The 16,616-nt window shown below is 43.0% G+C and overlaps 1 protein-coding gene and 1 long non-coding RNA gene across 3 annotated transcripts in view; one reads left to right on the top strand and one right to left on the bottom strand.

Moving 5' to 3' along the window:
• Positions 1-7,159, bottom strand: part of STIM2 (stromal interaction molecule 2) — a 75,819-nt gene extending 68,660 nt beyond the window's left edge. Inside the window, exon 1 of one of the 2 annotated variants that reach the window (XM_072861469.1) lies at positions 6,777-7,159. In XM_072861469.1, the coding sequence (XP_072717570.1) occupies positions 6,777-6,984 (208 nt within the window). In that variant the 5' untranslated portion in view covers positions 6,985-7,159. The remainder of the gene's footprint in view (positions 1-6,776) is intronic. The other variant, XM_072861468.1, reaches the window with a different exon arrangement.
• Positions 7,160-14,242: 7,083 nt separating this feature from the next.
• LOC140651994 (uncharacterized) lies at positions 14,243-15,552 on the top strand. The gene is made up of 3 exons (XR_012042620.1): positions 14,243-14,266; positions 14,439-14,575; positions 15,473-15,552. It is a non-coding gene; the product is annotated as an uncharacterized lncRNA (long non-coding RNA).
• Positions 15,553-16,616: the final 1,064 nt, after the last annotated feature.

The following is a 16,616-nucleotide window of genomic DNA, read 5'->3' as shown; positions in this document are numbered from 1 at the left end:
CTTGCTCAGCTCAGTTTTAGAAGCTGAGCACATGACAACTTCCTACAAATGAACAATAACCACAGAAAAAAAGTACACAAAAAAAAAATCGGGTATTTTAAAATTTTAACTGGAGACAGTACCAGAGGGCTGGGCTGCTGACAGTTTTAAATGCCTCATGATGCAGAAGAAAAGGTAGGAAACAGAAAGCATTGCCTGGAGGAAAAGGATCAAAGCTATCTTTGCATTCCTATAAATTCTGAGCTACTGCAAAAGCTAAAGCTTCACACAATCCAAGGAGCCTCAACAACCATTCCAATTTACACAAGTTTCTGTGGTGCTGCTAGTGGTTTGCAATACAAGCTGCAATAGTCAGTGACAGGTCTCCCTCCCACCTCTGCACCCAGGAACCACCAGAGAAGCAAGATTCACCTGCAGTAGTTAACACTATCTGCATACAGAGGAAATTTTCTCCTGATATACGTAAAAATCTTTGCTAGAGATCACAAGATGAGATTTAAAAGAAAAGGTCAGTGGTTCTTACCTGTTAATTCCAATTCTGTTGACTTAAATGAGTCAACAGTTCTGTTAAAATGAGTGCTGTTAACTCAAATTTTTAACGGTTCTGACAAGCACATTATCTTCAATTTCCAAGACACATTTTAGTTAAAACTCTGTAGTACTTTTCTTTATACATATTTAAGGATTCCCCTAACAGATCTCTGAAAAATGCCATGCTTTTGGGATTGGAAGGAAAAGGAGCAAGGTCTAGAAGAAGGAAAAAAAGACAAAAAAAAAAAAAAGAGATATAGTAATAAACTCTCTTAAGTCTGAAGTGCTCACAGAAATCAAGTAAACAAATGCAAATTTTATAGTATCCAGACAATCATCACATTCTGTTTATGCTGATTCTAAATTTTAACAACACATTATCATTTTATTCACCCCCTCCCCCTTTCAGATATGCAAAGATAGTTTCCATAGTAACAGGAGAGACTTAGTAGTATCCAAAGGCAGAATAACACCAACTTATGTAATAACTTGAAACTCACCTTGGTTTGTAAAATGTTAATGTGCTTATTTTAGGACAACATACATAGTGGTTATTTACTCTTAACACATACCATATGTGGTCAAGATAAACATCTCAAGTTCCTGTATTTTAAAAAGCCAGTTTCACAGATAGGATGTAACAGACTAATCCCGACGAAGTCTTCTCATACATCAGGATTTCTGCAGTAAATTAGAGTCAACTCTTATGTAAAATAACACACTTTTGACTTCTGACGAGTTTTTGACAATGCATTAAAAATTACCCCAAAAAAAGAAAACTGTAGTAATTTTCCCAGCTTTCCCACAACATCACAGCTCTTTGCAGTATGTTCCTCTCCCCAGATGCTGATTGAGAACAGATATGAAATACAAAAAGGACAAAAGTTACAGCACACAAGCTAAAAATCAATTAAAATATCAAATTGCTTACGTCATACAAACTTCAAAAAAATGAAACTACATTTTTAGGTATTTTTCATAGTGACATATCATCATGGGAAATCTTATCAAGATCAACTGCCTCTGTCATTTGGTCCAGTCTTCCTTTGACAAATACATGGCAGCTCAACCTAGTTACGATAGATCAGTATCACTGAGGTTAGTTAGAATAAAATGAGTCATGCCGAAGTTGTGTAGGAGCAGCTAGCCAGAATCTGGTAGGAGGTCCCCAGAAAAACAGAGCTGTCTTCAGAAAGCTTATAGCTGAAAGGGCAACACAAAAACCTGCTGATAGATAGAGGGTTGATATTGAGTCAAAGAATTTCAGGGATGGTCACTGAGGTGTTTTAAGAAAAGGTCTGCTACAGTATACTGTAGCAGTATTCTGCTAAGAAAAGAATAACACCAGCTAAATAACCTGGCTAATTCCCAACAGTAAGACCAGGGAAATCTTCAGAAGAGGTGAAGCTAATGGTCAAGAAAAAAGAGCTCACGGGACACCAGAAGGTGCAGAATGCACTAGCAGAAGCACTGAAGAGTTACAATGAAAACACTGGAAGGCTGTAAGGCAAAAATACTCAACTGTGGGCAAAGGAAGTTACGCAAGTACTTGAGATCTTATCTCTGAGTGGGATTCCAATGCCACTCGGCTACATAAAGGCGAACATTTTTCCTGGTTGACTGGTTTTTAATCTTTCTTTCAGAAACCTCTACAAATCCAGCCAGCTACAGCTGTTTTAGCTATATTTTGTAGTTATGACAAGTCACCAACTGCTGACTGAGCTATCAAAACCTGGAAACCTTGTTGCACAAGGTTTCTTTGCTTTCTCCTATTGCTGGGTTTCTCCTACTCATTATCACTAAAAATAAAAAATACGCTAAGAAATTAAAAACCTAACAAAACTGAGAACAGAGCAGAAACTAATTAGATTTCAGGGACAGATGACTGCACTGAGATGCTGACAGAAAGTAAATTACAGCTTGAAGTTGACATCCTTTAGTGGAGAAAGGACTCAATTTCTGTCCTCCCAACAGAAACAGTAAGACCAGATCATGAAGAGCTTAACTAGAGACAAAAAAATTGAAGTAGTGGAATTTAAAAAAGGCTGAAATACCCAGTTTTCATCACTAGAGAAATCTAACAGCCTTAAAAAGCAGTTTGCTAGGGAAGTGACAGAAGTCTTATAGCTCACAACCTTTTAAGATCAGTGCATGCCAAAATAATCATGCAAAGATCATTTTGCTATGTGACCAAAATCACTGCACTCTTTGTATTACTCCACCATACATGAAGTCTCACACACAATCACCAACTTCCAAATGCATTATTCAAGACCAAAAAGGTCACTACCACAGTTTCAGTCACCTTAGTGATGCAATTCTATGGACAGCTAGGCTCGTGCCATCACAGGAGGCAGGCCACCCTTCTTCTGCACTGCTGATCCCACCTGCACGGTCCTATCCTCTCTCTTCTTTGCATTGGTGCTAGTGCTTAAAGCATGTCAGAAAAGAGTCTGATAAGAAATCCATCGTTTTTTCCATTGCCTGCATTTCTTTTCACATTCCCACAAGCTAAAGCAACAGACAGTGACCATCACAACACTGGGGGCAAAGAGGGTACAAAGTAGAAAGGGAGTAGGAACTCCCTCCCTCCTTGTGGCTTGCGAGTACTGGGATGAGTGTGCCTACTCCTACTAGCTCTCTTGTGCTAACAACATTACTTGCATGGCCAGCTGGGGTCAACTCCAAAGAAGAAAGCCACCCTTCAACAGCCACCCACGCTAGAATGGCTTAAACCAATTGTGAAGTTGCAGATAAAAATGCGTGTTTTCTAGAAACCCTCGCTTCTCAACTACCGAAGTCAGATTAATGTGAAGAGCTCGGAGTGTTAAGATGATGGATAAGTTCCAGAATGGAAACTCAATTAAAAGGAAAACAAAAAAATCTTTGAATGACTTTCAGGAAAAGGTTACATTATGTTGTCCATTGTTTCATCACTAAATACAATATAGTGCTGTAGTTAAAAATGGTCTAGCTCAATATTATAAGCCATTATTTGAGAGAAATTTATTAGCCAAATACAGGTCCAGGTTCTCTGTCTCACCTAAAAGGCAGTCAAATTAGTCCATGATCATGGATTAAATTTAGACTTTTAAACAAGAAAAGAATCCACAATTATCCAGAATTACTAAGCAACATAATTAAAGGTTAATGAATAAACTGAATGTGAAAACCCAGCGTTATCTTCAGGCTCAGAACAGAAGGTTCCTCAAAACTTTCTACCAAATTAAGTAGTGAATGAGCAGAGCCAGAATGAATAGAAAATAGCCTCGTGGTGTTCCATCCAGTGGAAACACAGTTTTGTTGATCTGATTTTCATAACTGTGACTAAATACCTTCAGCACAGTGTCAGATGTTACATAGAGAGCTGTCATTTATAAATTACTGTTAAAAAGGCACATATACACAGGTAGACAACAGTAATGATAACCTATATAAACAATTAAGTAAATCCCTGAATATCTGATGAAATATGGCAGGAGTAGAATCTCAGGCTCTTTCCTATTCCTAAAATTTGTCATACATCCCTTTTCCATCAAGTGTCTAGATTATCTTTGCCAGCTTCTTCTCTAAGCCAATAAAAACCTCCAATAATGGGAATTTGTTTAACGATCTACATAATTTGACTGTTATAGGTAAAAAATTTTCCAGCCTATATTTAACCTAAATCTCACCCACCTATATTTAACCCACCAATCTCACCCACCATTAATTTACTTCCTCTTAACCTACATCTTAACCACAAAGAAAATGGAAAAAGTTTAAAAAAAAAATTAATATGCTTCTGTGAACTATTTCTTATATACATACCCCTCCTACTCCCCAAAATAACGCAATACTTAAATATTTTTTTTGCATCCGTCATAGGTTCTGAGCCTCTCAATCCACATTGCTACCTTCCTCTGTACTTTTTGGATTAATACACAAGACTAGACACAAAAGTGCAATCAAAATGAAAAAAATAAAAGCCTTCTGTAATTTAAACTGGATCAACATATCCAAGGATAGCACCCACTTTTGCCAGCTGCATAACGTTGCTTATTCAGATCAATTTGTGACTAGAACTCCTGGATTATTTCCTATAGCTGTGCTGCCCATACACCTACATTTGAGCATCCAATGGCCCCTTCCTAGTGCAGCATTTTATACTTAGCAGCTTTTTATCTTCTGGATTGTACTTCTCAAACCTATCAAAATGACTGAATTAAAAGCTTATTCTATTCTCCAGATGAGTGTTGGCAATCCTCCTAACTCAATGGCACATCTGCAAGTTTTATCTTTTAAGGAAAGAGTGATAGATAATATAACTAAAATCACCCCCTGAACACGTCATCTGGTTTCCTCCCAACCTTCAAGAGCTCTTCCAGCTTTGCAAAGAGTAACTTAAAACTATTTGGGGGTTAGTTACGGGACAGGCAAACAACTTATGTGATCAACTGAAACACCGTATTTATCAAGCAGATGAACATGGAACTATGTTCAAAACCTCCTAAAGATTAAAACCGATTCTAAGATGGCTCTTAACCATACGTATTTTCCAGACCAAACTGTCATGTAACACAGCAAATCCACTTATAACATGGTAGATTTCTCAAATAAATATATTTCTTCACCAGATTCACTGCTGGTGGGGGGAGGGGGCACCACGACAGCTGACAAGCATGTCAGTACTTTTACATTCCATAAAATACAAAAAAAAAAAATTTTTTTCATACAGACTGACACATCAAAATTGATTAAGCATGAAATGCAGACAGCATCAGCACTATACTTAGCAAGAACCGTCTAATACCACCTACAACCAGATTAATTACGGTCTTAAAAAAAAAAAAAAAGCTGTTCCAATACAGCATTTTCACAACACCCTTGGGAGGTATGACTGCTGCTTCACAGACTGCGGATGTTCCAACTTCCTCAGTTTATATGGCAAGCCAACGGACTAGACAACTTAGATTTCAGAAATGCCGTGTCCTCAAACAAGATTGCTAGATCACGTAGCCTTGTATCTCCATCTCAGAGTTATTTCAGGAATACCGTTGAGGTTTCATTCATTATAATTAAAATTCATGTTTTTAAAGTGTTAGGTTGAGAAGAAAGCCATGTGTGTTTCATCCACTGAAGTTCAGTAATTTTAGCTCAGGATGTCAATACTATTTCAAACAACATCAGAAGTTTTTCTCTGATAAGAAATGCACACTACTTTGATTCAGAAGGGGTATGTTTTTTTCTTCTCTCTTCCACCTTCCGCACTCTCTCTCCAATTAGAGAGCTTTTTGAAAAGCACGTTATGACACATGACAAACTTCTAAATGTTTTTGAGCATGTCCTAACATACAAATCCCATTTTCCTAAGTGAACTGTCTAAAGACCGTAAAGCTTCCTACCATTCATTACAAGATAGATTCAGGATGCGTATAAGCAAGTCAGAGCCGTCAAAGCCTGCTGAAATTAGATTATTTAAAATGTTTCAGTGCCACTGCTGTTTTTAACTGCAGGCATTAGTATTTGCCCTAAGTGCGGTAGTAGGAATACATTCACCTTTTTTAAAAGAATTAAGTGAAGGCGAAAAAGCTTCCCGCACTTTTCTGGAGAACTAAAGCCCCTCTGAGGGCACGGGATGGACATCTTTGTCCTTACAGCATCGGGCTGCGGGGCGGCGTTGCAGCCAGCGGCGCTGCGATCCAGCAGGACGCGCGGGTTCGCCGCGGCGGGTCACCTGGCCGCCTCCCCCGCCGGGAGGGCGGCCAGCATCTCGCCTGGAAGGCGCCCTGCGGTGTGGGAGCCGCGGCGGGCGCGCAGGGCGGCTGACGGGCCGGGCCGGGCCGGGCCGCGGCAGGCGGCGCCCGAGACACCCACCCGCGCGCACGGGCGGCACCGCGGCAGCCGACGCGGAAGCGGCGGCTCCGGATCTCAACAATATCGCTATTGAGCAGGACCCTGCGAACATCCTGCGGCGGGCTCCTTCCCGGGAGGGGCGGCGGGGCCGGCGGCCGGCCAGTCCCCGCCGGGGCAGTACCGCAGTGCCGCCGCCGCAGCCAGACCCCCTGCCGACCAGCCCGGCGCCCTCTGCAGAGCCGCGTCGCGGCTGGCCCCGCGGCGGAGGGGGCGGCTCAGAGGCGCCCAGGAGCACGGCGGACCCTGCCGGGCGGGGCAGGGCCCCGGCAGGAAGGCGCCCGTCCCCCGCCCCCCCGCCGGCGGCGGGATGCTCCCCCCACCCCGCCGGCGGCGCGCGCGGGAGCCGTTACCTGTCACAACCGCCGCCGTCTCCGCCGCGGAGGCGGCGGCGGCGCCTCCCCGTCCTCCCCGCCGGCCACCGCCGACGTCCGCAGCCTCCAGCTCGCATCCCCCGCCGCCAGCGGCGGCGGCGGCAGCAGCCAGGAGCAGCGGCAGCAGCAGGCAGGTCGGCACCGGGGTCGCCGCCGCCCGCCCGCCGGGCGCTCGGAGCCCGCTCATCGGTGCTGCAGCGAAGCGAAGCGAGGGAAGGAGGGAAGGCGGGCAAGAAGGGGCTGGAGCTCCGCCGCTGCGACGCTGCCCGCTCCGCCGGCACGAACCCGCCTCAGCGCCGGCCCCACGCTGCCTCCCGCCGCTTCCGGCGGCCACCGCCGCCGAGCCGCCCGGGCGACACGTCACCGCGCGGTGACGTCACCGCGGAGGGGGCGGGAGGCGGGCCGGGGGCGGTGGTGCGCGGGGGCAGCGGCCGCGGTGGGGCCAGCCCGCAGGCTGCGGAGCGGCCGGGCCGTCACCGCGCAGCGCGGTGGGTTGCGCCGAGCCGCGGGAGGAGCGCGGAAAGAAACGGGTTGTCTCCGTCGGATGGCGGAAGACTTGCAGGCCGCTCGGGGCGATGGAGCGGTCCCGCGGCGGTGCCTCCTCCCGGCGGCTCCCTGCCAGCCCTGCCCAGGAGGCGTGCGGAGGTTCGGTTCCCCCTTGGCAGCTGCGGGCGGGCAGCGGCGGTGTGCCAGCGCCTGAGGGGCGGCGGGGCCCTGACTCGGGTGGCTGAACGCCCTCCCATCAAGAGCGGTTGCTTAGCCGGATTCAGGAAAGGCAAACCCTCTTAAAACGAGACGTTTCAGCTACAGGGGAAAACATGAGACCTTGGAGTTCGTTAGATTTGTCCTTATCCCACCAACACTGCAACAATTGCAGTCACCTGAGGAGAGCTTTCTAAAGGGAAAGAATGTATGAAGGAAGTTTCAGTTCGGCACGTACAGCCCTTTCAAAACAAAAAAGAATGCTCTTTTAAATCTGATCCCGTGCAACTGAAATCAGGAAAACTAAGCCCTCACAAAGACTGAATCCTGATTTAATTGTGTTTAGGACCTTGGCAAAACAATCCAAAAAACCAAAAAACTTTTACTGAAGGTGTTTCCATCAAGCTACTGAACGGGAATAAAATCTGTATCGTGCTTTGTCTTGTCCAAATCTGTGGGATTTGCAACCAGTCTGTTTTGAGTCATTTAACCAAGAATAACACAGCTTGAAAGACCAAATCCAATCTAATATCTCAGATACACAATACAAGAGAATGCATCATGGATAGTAAAAGCTATACAAACATTACCATCGTTATTAACTATTGCAGTCACCTAAGACATAACAGAAGTGTTTTGAAAGGGTCTCGAGGAAAGCCTTTGCCTGCTTTGTAAAGCCTACAGGAGGTAGGAGCATAAAATGAAGTGGTACAAGCTGCTTTCACAAGTCAGCAGACTCCAGAAAGCTAACTGTGAAATTATTACAGCACTATTAAATGCAGCAGGAAATAATTTCTCTAGTGACGTAGTTAACATGCGTACTCCATCCCAGCTGAAACTTATTTTTATGCAAACCCCCCCAAAAAAACTTCAAAGTAGTCATATAGCATATGAAGATTGTGTCTAGAATAAAATGTGTCTAAACTTAATGATTCTGTTTGAATTGTGAAATCTGTGTGTAGCCTTATCATTTCTGTTGGCTGAATACAACAGCCTTTAAAGACCAACAGTATCTGACCACAAAGAGAACAATGAAATGCCTGCATCTTACGAAAGCTTGTTCAGTGTTGTTTAACTTTAGGGAGGGGAGCTGGAGCAGAATAAATTCCCCAGATGGAAACAAAGAAACCAGCTGTTAATTTAATTAATTAGTTAATTTTAAAATACAAAAAGAGAGGTTTTCATAAAGGGTACATGAAAGAAGCAAGTTTCCTGGACGAGTGTGGACTGTTTTGACCAAGAGCCACTGGAGTCAAAAGATGTGGACTGCATGAGTCCTGTAGAGAAATGCCGTACGTCAGAATAGCTGTGAGATGGGGACACTAACAGAGAGCACTTCAATGAAAATGCTCTGGGCCTGAAGTAGAAGATGATCCCTGTTAAAAATCCTCCTGCAAAGTCTGTTCATTTTCACCTCTTGCTTTCAACTACAAGTCCCCAAATCAGGAAGCATGGAATGGATTGTTTTCAAGCAATGCTTATGTTCTGGAGTTGGGGGAGGTCACTGCTGGTCAGGGCACCTTAGCAGAAGATCTCATGATCAGAAGCGTATTAAATGGAAACACTTCTTGATGCACTGCTACTTCATATCATGCAGAGTCAGCTGCATAAACTCAGAATCAAGGAAGGTACCTACGCTGGGCTGCAGCCTAACCCGTTAATCCACAGAAACCTAAATGACTTGTGCTTTCAATATGAGGGTGCAAATACTGCTGAGCGCCCTGCAAGGCTTGATCACAGAATCATAAAATAATTTCTGACCTCTAGAGGTCATCTAGTCTAAGCCCCCTGCTCAGCCCTGAAGAACACCACTCACAACCATATGCAAGTTTCATTTTGGACTGTTGACCGCTATTTTTTGAGTGGTTCAGACTCTTTCCACCCACCTTATCCACTTACCCAGTCCACACCTCCCCTACTGGATTACAGAGATGCTATGGATAGCATGGCAAAAGCCTTGCTAAAATCAATGTGTGCTGCTCTTACCACCTCATCCATAGAGCCTATCATCTCATCATAGAAGGCAATCAGGTTGGTAGAACTGTGCTGGTTTTTCTGAATCAACTTCTTGTCCTTCATCATCCTGGAAATGGCTTACAGAAAGATTTGCTTCATGATCTTCTATGAGAGAGAGGCTGGGTAAGGATGACCGTCCTGTAGTTTCCTGCACCTTGCTTTGATGATAGATGTGGCATTTGCTTTTTTCCAGTAGCTGGAAATCCCATCTGATTGCCACAGCCTTTCAAAGGTGATAGGAATCAGCACAATGACATTAGCCAGCTTCCTCAGCACCTTCACAAGCACCTCCTGTCCAGCCCTAAGGGCTTGTAAACATCAAATTTGCTCAGGTGGCCCTAATTCAACCTTCCTCTACAGTTAGTAGTAGTCTCCTCCTCCAAACTTTGCCACTAGGCATAGACATCTGTGAGGCCTGGGGGCTGACCTTGCTAGTAAAGAACAAGGGAAAGAGGGCTTTGAGTATCTCAGCCTAACCCCCCCACCCCCGCCCCCCCCCCCCCCCCTCCCCCCCCCCCCCCCCCCCCGGTCCTTCATCACTAGGTCAGCTACGCCATTCAGCAGCAGAGCCTGTGGTTCTTAGGGTTAGTAGTAATGCTTGTAATGAAAATTATTTAGATTGTTTTCTCTGCCTCTGGGTGTAGACAGCTGTGTGAATGGTGTGAATGGAATTGGTGTGAATGGAAAATGAATGGTAATGTCTGGGCATGGGGGCACCAGATGGAGCGCACAGCAGCAAAAGGGTCTGTGCTAATGGCACCCAAATTAGCAGGTCATCAAGACCCCAACACATCTGTGTGCGATTTCACAAGACACCCAGATCTGGAGAAAAAGAGCAATGGAGGAATCCGGATGACTCACAGAGGTGGGACAGGATGGAGACACTGATCACTATCAGCTCTTAAAAGCTACAAAGAGGCATCTCCAAAATCTGCATGTGGTCACCAGCCTAAGAACCCAGGAGACATGAGGAGGACTTCACAGCTTGCATCACTTGTCCTCCATGTAATTGCAATGGATGCTAGACCTTGGTCTGACATCTGGACACAGGCGCTGCAGTGCTGGATGAGCAGCTTGACCACCACTGCCTTGGTGCCCCATGGCTGTACAGACTTGCTGGACACATATATCCCGGTGCTCCTGAGCCTGACACCCTGAGGGTGTGAGCGAGAGTTAAAGGTGTTTCATTTCAATTGCTGTTTTCAATAAAACCACCTTTCCCTCAGAAGGTCTGACACTGGTGCGTACTAATATTGCTGGAGTGTTGCAACAGTATTTTCCACAAGTGCATATGTTTATCTTTTTGCGGACGGCAAACCAGTCTCAAGGCCTAGACTCAAGCCATTTATGTTACTTTCAGTCATGAGTCCTGCTCAGTATTAACGGATTCATACAGTCTCAGCCAAATTGTCTGAGTATACTTTGCTGTATGGATAACCTGAGATGCTTTTTTGAGTCCTGTCCTCCATCCTTCAGAGCAGAAAGCTTATTATTTTTATAGTGTATATTTTACTGCTTTGAGTTGCCATTTCTGTCAGCAGTTTTATCATCCACCTAGCCTTGTTGTGCATATTGAGCTATCTAAGCAGAAAAAGGGAGAGGAAATAATCTTCAGAGTTGTTTAATGCCCACAGTTCTTTCCAATACATGCATTCCTCCGGTCCGGAAAACCCCTGGAAGCAGGTTTGAACAGTAGAATAAAGGAAAAACAATAAATATTTTTACTGTTATTTGGTGCTATTTACAGTCTCTCCAAACTACAAGCTGGGAATGCTCTGGGTAGATGTGAGGACTCAAGAGGAAAAATATTAACCAGGTAAAGAAACAGGCTGACAATAACAGGTGAGAAAGAAACCTGGTGGGCAAAACAGAAACAAAGCACAAGCTGAAAAAAATGCTGGGAGGTCACATTACAGAAAAGAAGACTTAGAAATAATAAGCAAAAGCTCAGGTAGAAATTAATACAATCAGATTTATTTATTAAAACACAATGCAAATACAAACTGACAGTAAGTTAATGTAAATTCAAATAGGCAATGACCACCAGATTATCGGTAAATTGTCCAAAAAGCATTTGAGTCTACAAATGCTGTGAAAAGAAGCAATCGTTTTGAACAGGTGTGAGAGTAAAATTCAAATGTCTTCTCTTGATTAGGTAAGTTCCCCATATCTGCACCCAAATTATGAAAAAATGTACTAATTGGAACCTTCTAGTTCTCTGATTTCACGTGCTGATAAAAACTCATATTAAGGTGGAATTGTATAAGCTTTATACTTGCCAGGATGAGAGGATCAGTTTAGGAAGCCCTTCTCAGTTGTTTTGGAGTTACTGAAGTTTATGTTTTGAGGAGGGAAAGTTGTTAGCTCAAGAGGAAACTATACTAAGTATTTTAAGTGGTCCTGTATTCCAGCCCTTAATGGACTAAGAAACTATGGGCCATAGATGTTATCTCAGTCCAATGATGAAATTGGAACTGAGAGAATGGAAGTGAATTAAACATTTTCCTTATCTGATGAGAGTATTAGCCCTTATGATCTTCTTATTGATGACCGAGAGTCTAGGTATCTCTCAAATGAGCAAATTGCCTGGTAACAGGCTAAAATGCTGCTAAAATGACAAAATCTCTTTCAATCAGCGAGAAGGAGCAGTCATTAACTGCAAACTAGAGCTGTAGGTCTCCAAAGAACTTTTTGATTATGCCTCCTAATTTTGGATATTTTTTCAATCAGTATTGTAACTAGTATGGCAGATTTTTTTTCTAATGTTCAGCAAATGTTCATTGCAGCTGAATCTGCTATTTGCATGGAAGCTTTGCTTATGCTTTTTTCAATTTGTTGAGTTCTTTATGGGAACAAAGATGCCATTCCAGCTAGATGATGTTGGCTAGGCAGACCGTGGTTGGATTTCGTTTATTTCAAGAATAAACAAAGACTCGGTCTGTTTACACAAGATCTGGAGGTACATCCGGAGATTCCAAATCTGAAGGAAAGCAATGGCAGAATGAGTGAATAAAATATTTCAGGCAGCACTTTGATTTCTGTAATCTGTAGTAGGAGCCAAACAGCTTGCCAGGACACAATCTTACTGGTGATGGAGGAGCAGGAATCTTGCTATCTGACTGAATATTATTTGGCATGTCAGTTAGATTACAACAAAGTGATGGGTTGTTATATGTTTTGACAGCTAAAGGACATTCGGGAGTAACACAAAAGCACTTGTGGAAATTAATACATTACAGATTAAGGTGATCAGAAGTATGTTAAAAACTGCCAAGGGACAGTCTTGGAGATCATGATGTGGTTGAGTCTCTGTCTTCATCTGATCTACTTAGAGCATACCTCACTAACTTTTTTTTGCCAAAATTGATTGCCAGACTGTAGAAGTCCAGACATCTTATTAAATTCTAAGAAGGCTTTGACTGTGGCAATTTTGCATCCCCAGTAAAGTCATAATCAGTTCATTTGTAGCTCAAACTGTCTTTAAATGATCAATGTAACCATTCTTGATGTTTAATGAGCAGCAGTATTACACAACCAATCCATATACTAAAAATAATTTGCTTGCCATCTTTCTTTTTCAGATTTCAAGCAATGTAAAATTCAACCCATTTCAACACAGAAGTGATAGCTATAGAGATGACTCACTGAAAAAGGCTACCTCAGAGGGAAGGGAGTACAGATGATTTCATTGCATATGAAAAAAAAATCCCAGTATCTACATAATCTTTCTTTCACCTTCTCTGAATTCTCAGTAAATCTCTAAATCCACCCTCACCTAGAGTAGAGACAGTCAGTGCTTTGTGACTGCTTTCTCCCTCCCTTCCTGCTAGACAGCAAACAAGGAAAAAAATTACCATCCGGAGGTGATGAGAGTCACTGCTGCATGTGACTAGCTTTATCTTATAACAGGCATGCTGACCAACTGTGTGGAAAAAAAAAGAGAATAGAAGTCACAATTTAAAAAAATATCATTTGGACATAATAATTTAGCACATACTCGTGATCGTAGCAAGTATTGAAGACTGCCTCCTGGGGCATGTTTAGGTATGCTTTCACTGGGAGAAAAAAGTTCCCACTCACTCGCAACAGGAACTGTTCAGGATGGAGTCTGCCTATTCAGGCTGGTAGAGCTGTGCTGGGGGATCAGCTGTAATCTCTTCAGTGGCTGGAAAGTAACTGTTGCTTTAAAAATAATGTAACTAGTGACTTTCACAGTATTTTTTTTTCCTGCCTAAATAAGGAGCTAAAGCCCTGTTAAGCTCCTAATGTATAGAGCTGCCCTTTACCTGAATCAGCATGGCCAGAAAAATGCTGTCGGATTATTTATAATGGAAATCATTTGCTCCTTTAAGTAAATATTTGGGATAAGAACAAAGAATATTTATGACCTTATGAAGAAGCAAGAAGGAAGTGACCAGAGCTTTTACTTCAAGTGTGGTTCTGGTAGTTTTAGCAGCTGTTGATTGAAAGGTGGAACAAAAAATCACTCAATCAGAGGCCAGAGCTTGAGTAAGTAGGAATATAAGTAAGTAATTCTCATGATCTGTGACTAGCAGGTAGTAATAAAAAGCCTAGTGAACACGTGTATCGTGTAAATACAATTCTATTGTCAGATGGTTTGTGGCAGATTGAAATGGCTGCTCTGAGGTCACAGCAAGCAGACTGTTTCCTGGAATTTCTGCAGGCAAGTTGCACATCCTGTGAACAGGAGCTCTCTAGATCCGCCACAACTCTATGGCACGTACTGCCAGGTATCGTGAGCAACGTGGCACCTAATAAATAAGATCATTCTAAAGAGGCAGAGACAGCTGGTCTCAAATCACCCAGAAAGTTGAAGGAGATATGGAAACTACTGCTGAGAAAATCAAATAGCAGGTATTTTGTCTTTGTCTCAACTTTTTTATGTTTTGGTTTGGGTAATAGGGAAAAAAGCATCGGAGACCATATCCTCAGTTACAAGGTCATTGGAAACAGACCGTCTTCCTACTTTCAAACACAACCTTGGGCATTTGACATTGTGACTCACTACAAACAACTGTATTTCTCAGGAAAAAAAAAAAGTGAGAGCGAAATTTCATCTGTTGCTTACATCTTCAGAAACAGTAACGTACAGTTCATTTTTGCTGCTTGCTTTGCTGGTTGCAATACTTGGAGGGTTGTGTGGAATGCGCTAAACTTCTCTGAGCACTGGAGTTGAATGAGCTTCATGATCTTCCTTGGAATTGGACTCTTTGTATTCCTTTATCTGCCTTCATGATGAAATTGGGAGAGTTTTGGTTAGGGGAGGGACAAAAAAGTTTTGCATCCAGTGAAGATTGTTACCTTTCTCTGATATGACCTATTTAGGACTTGCTTATCTATTTAATGAGTTTTAGCAGTTCGTTTTAAACTGTTTGTGGTAGTTAATAGGAAACACAGGGAAGGGCTCAAGTAAAAGTTAGATATCTAAATCAGAGACAGTCAACTCCTGATCCCTTTAGAATCAATAAAGAGTAATGGAACAACAGAAGGTTGTTCATTTCATACTAAAATAAGCATCTAAGATCAGACAACTTTTCCTTTTAAACACTTTTTTCTCTCCAGTGATAATAAGGGGAGCCTTGCAAAACTATTGTAGCCATTTAACTGCTAGATTTCTAAAATAAGTTGAACTAGATCCTGGTCTACATGTCTTGTCATTGAAAAAAAGAGTTGAGAAGGGAGTAGAGTAGAGTAGAGTAGAGTAGAGTGGAGTGGAATGCAGAGAGGAGAGGAGAGGAGGGAGGGGGGAGAGGAGGGAAGGAGGGAGAGGAGGGAGAGGAGAGGAGGAGAGGGAGGAGGGGAGGGAGAGGAGGGAGAGGAGAGGACAGAAAGAGGAGAAGGGAGGGAAGAGGAGGGAGGGAGGAGGAGGGAGAGGAGAGGCAAATCAACTTCCAGAAAAAAGAAACTGAATGGTCATTTGTCTCCCATCCACTAAGGAATGAGCTGCAGAAAGTGGTCCTGATGCTTTTCCATAAGCCTTATTTCACGTCCTTGGGACACAGGAATCCGAATAACTTTTAGGCCTTACTGAAATGATACACTTAGAAAACAACCATAAAGGTAAATACTTACAGCATGAAGGAGTTGAAACACACATTCAGTAGCAATGGGTAAATCTTTCCTAATGATTTGCTATTTGCCGTCATATTTACACTTAAGTTAGTTCAGAGAGTATTGTCAGAACCAATCTTGAAGGACTAAGGAGAGACTCAGAGAAACATTTGGCTCCAAAGATGCGTTCCCAGTGGGAACAGCTGTGCTAACACCAGCGGTGTTCCCCTTCACCTGGAACCAGGATTTGTGATCCTTCAAAACTGAAAGTTTCAATATCAATCCAGGACTGGTACCTTCTACACAGTCTTGATATTTTTGTAATCTGAAAAAAGAAAGACAAGCTCAAGAAGCAGTTAGCTACAAGACCAAAAAATTAGGTTGCTAACGTCTCCTGAATTATAAAGGATTGAGGTAGATGTGGCACCTGTCCAGAGTTACTGGAGAGAGATTGCAGCAAACCATGAACTATGGCAGTGGGTGGTGTTCCTTAAAGCAGGGCGGTTGCCTTGTCCTGGGAGTTTTAAGATGGAAAGAAGAGCACAATACATGGTGTACTTCTTAAATTCTAACAACTCCTCCTTTTAGTTCTAACAGATGGCCTGTAAGCTCACACTGAAATGAGGGGGCTAGTGAAAATTTAAAATAAATATTATGAAGGAAATAAAAAGCTAAAATGCCTAGCATTAATCCTCACTAAAATCTTAATACAGCATTGAGCCTTGAAAGAATGTCTCTGTCCCATAATAACCCTGCCTTTGAATGGCCCGGTCCCACCAAAAGCAGAGCATACAGCGTTGACCTGTTTGCATTGGAACAGTTTCCTGAGCAGTATCAGTAACCATCTCTCTGTTTAAATGTCTGGACTGAATTCAGGAAAGAGAAGTTTATCCTGCACTTGCCATTTAATAATCTCACCATGGTGTTTTCAAAAAAGGGGCAAAATTTCAGTCTAGAGAAAACCGAAAAGCTGCCTTACATTTGCACTGAGAGCATACTCATTTCAGTTGGGTTGTGTCAAGTTTTCTG

The sequence above is a fragment of the Ciconia boyciana genome, chromosome 5, assembly GCF_034638445.1.
Source record: "Ciconia boyciana chromosome 5, ASM3463844v1, whole genome shotgun sequence".
Classification (NCBI taxonomy): domain Eukaryota; kingdom Metazoa; phylum Chordata; class Aves; order Ciconiiformes; family Ciconiidae; genus Ciconia; species Ciconia boyciana.
The sequence above is the reverse complement of the archived record's forward strand: the minus strand, read 5'-3'. Positions and strand labels throughout refer to the sequence as shown.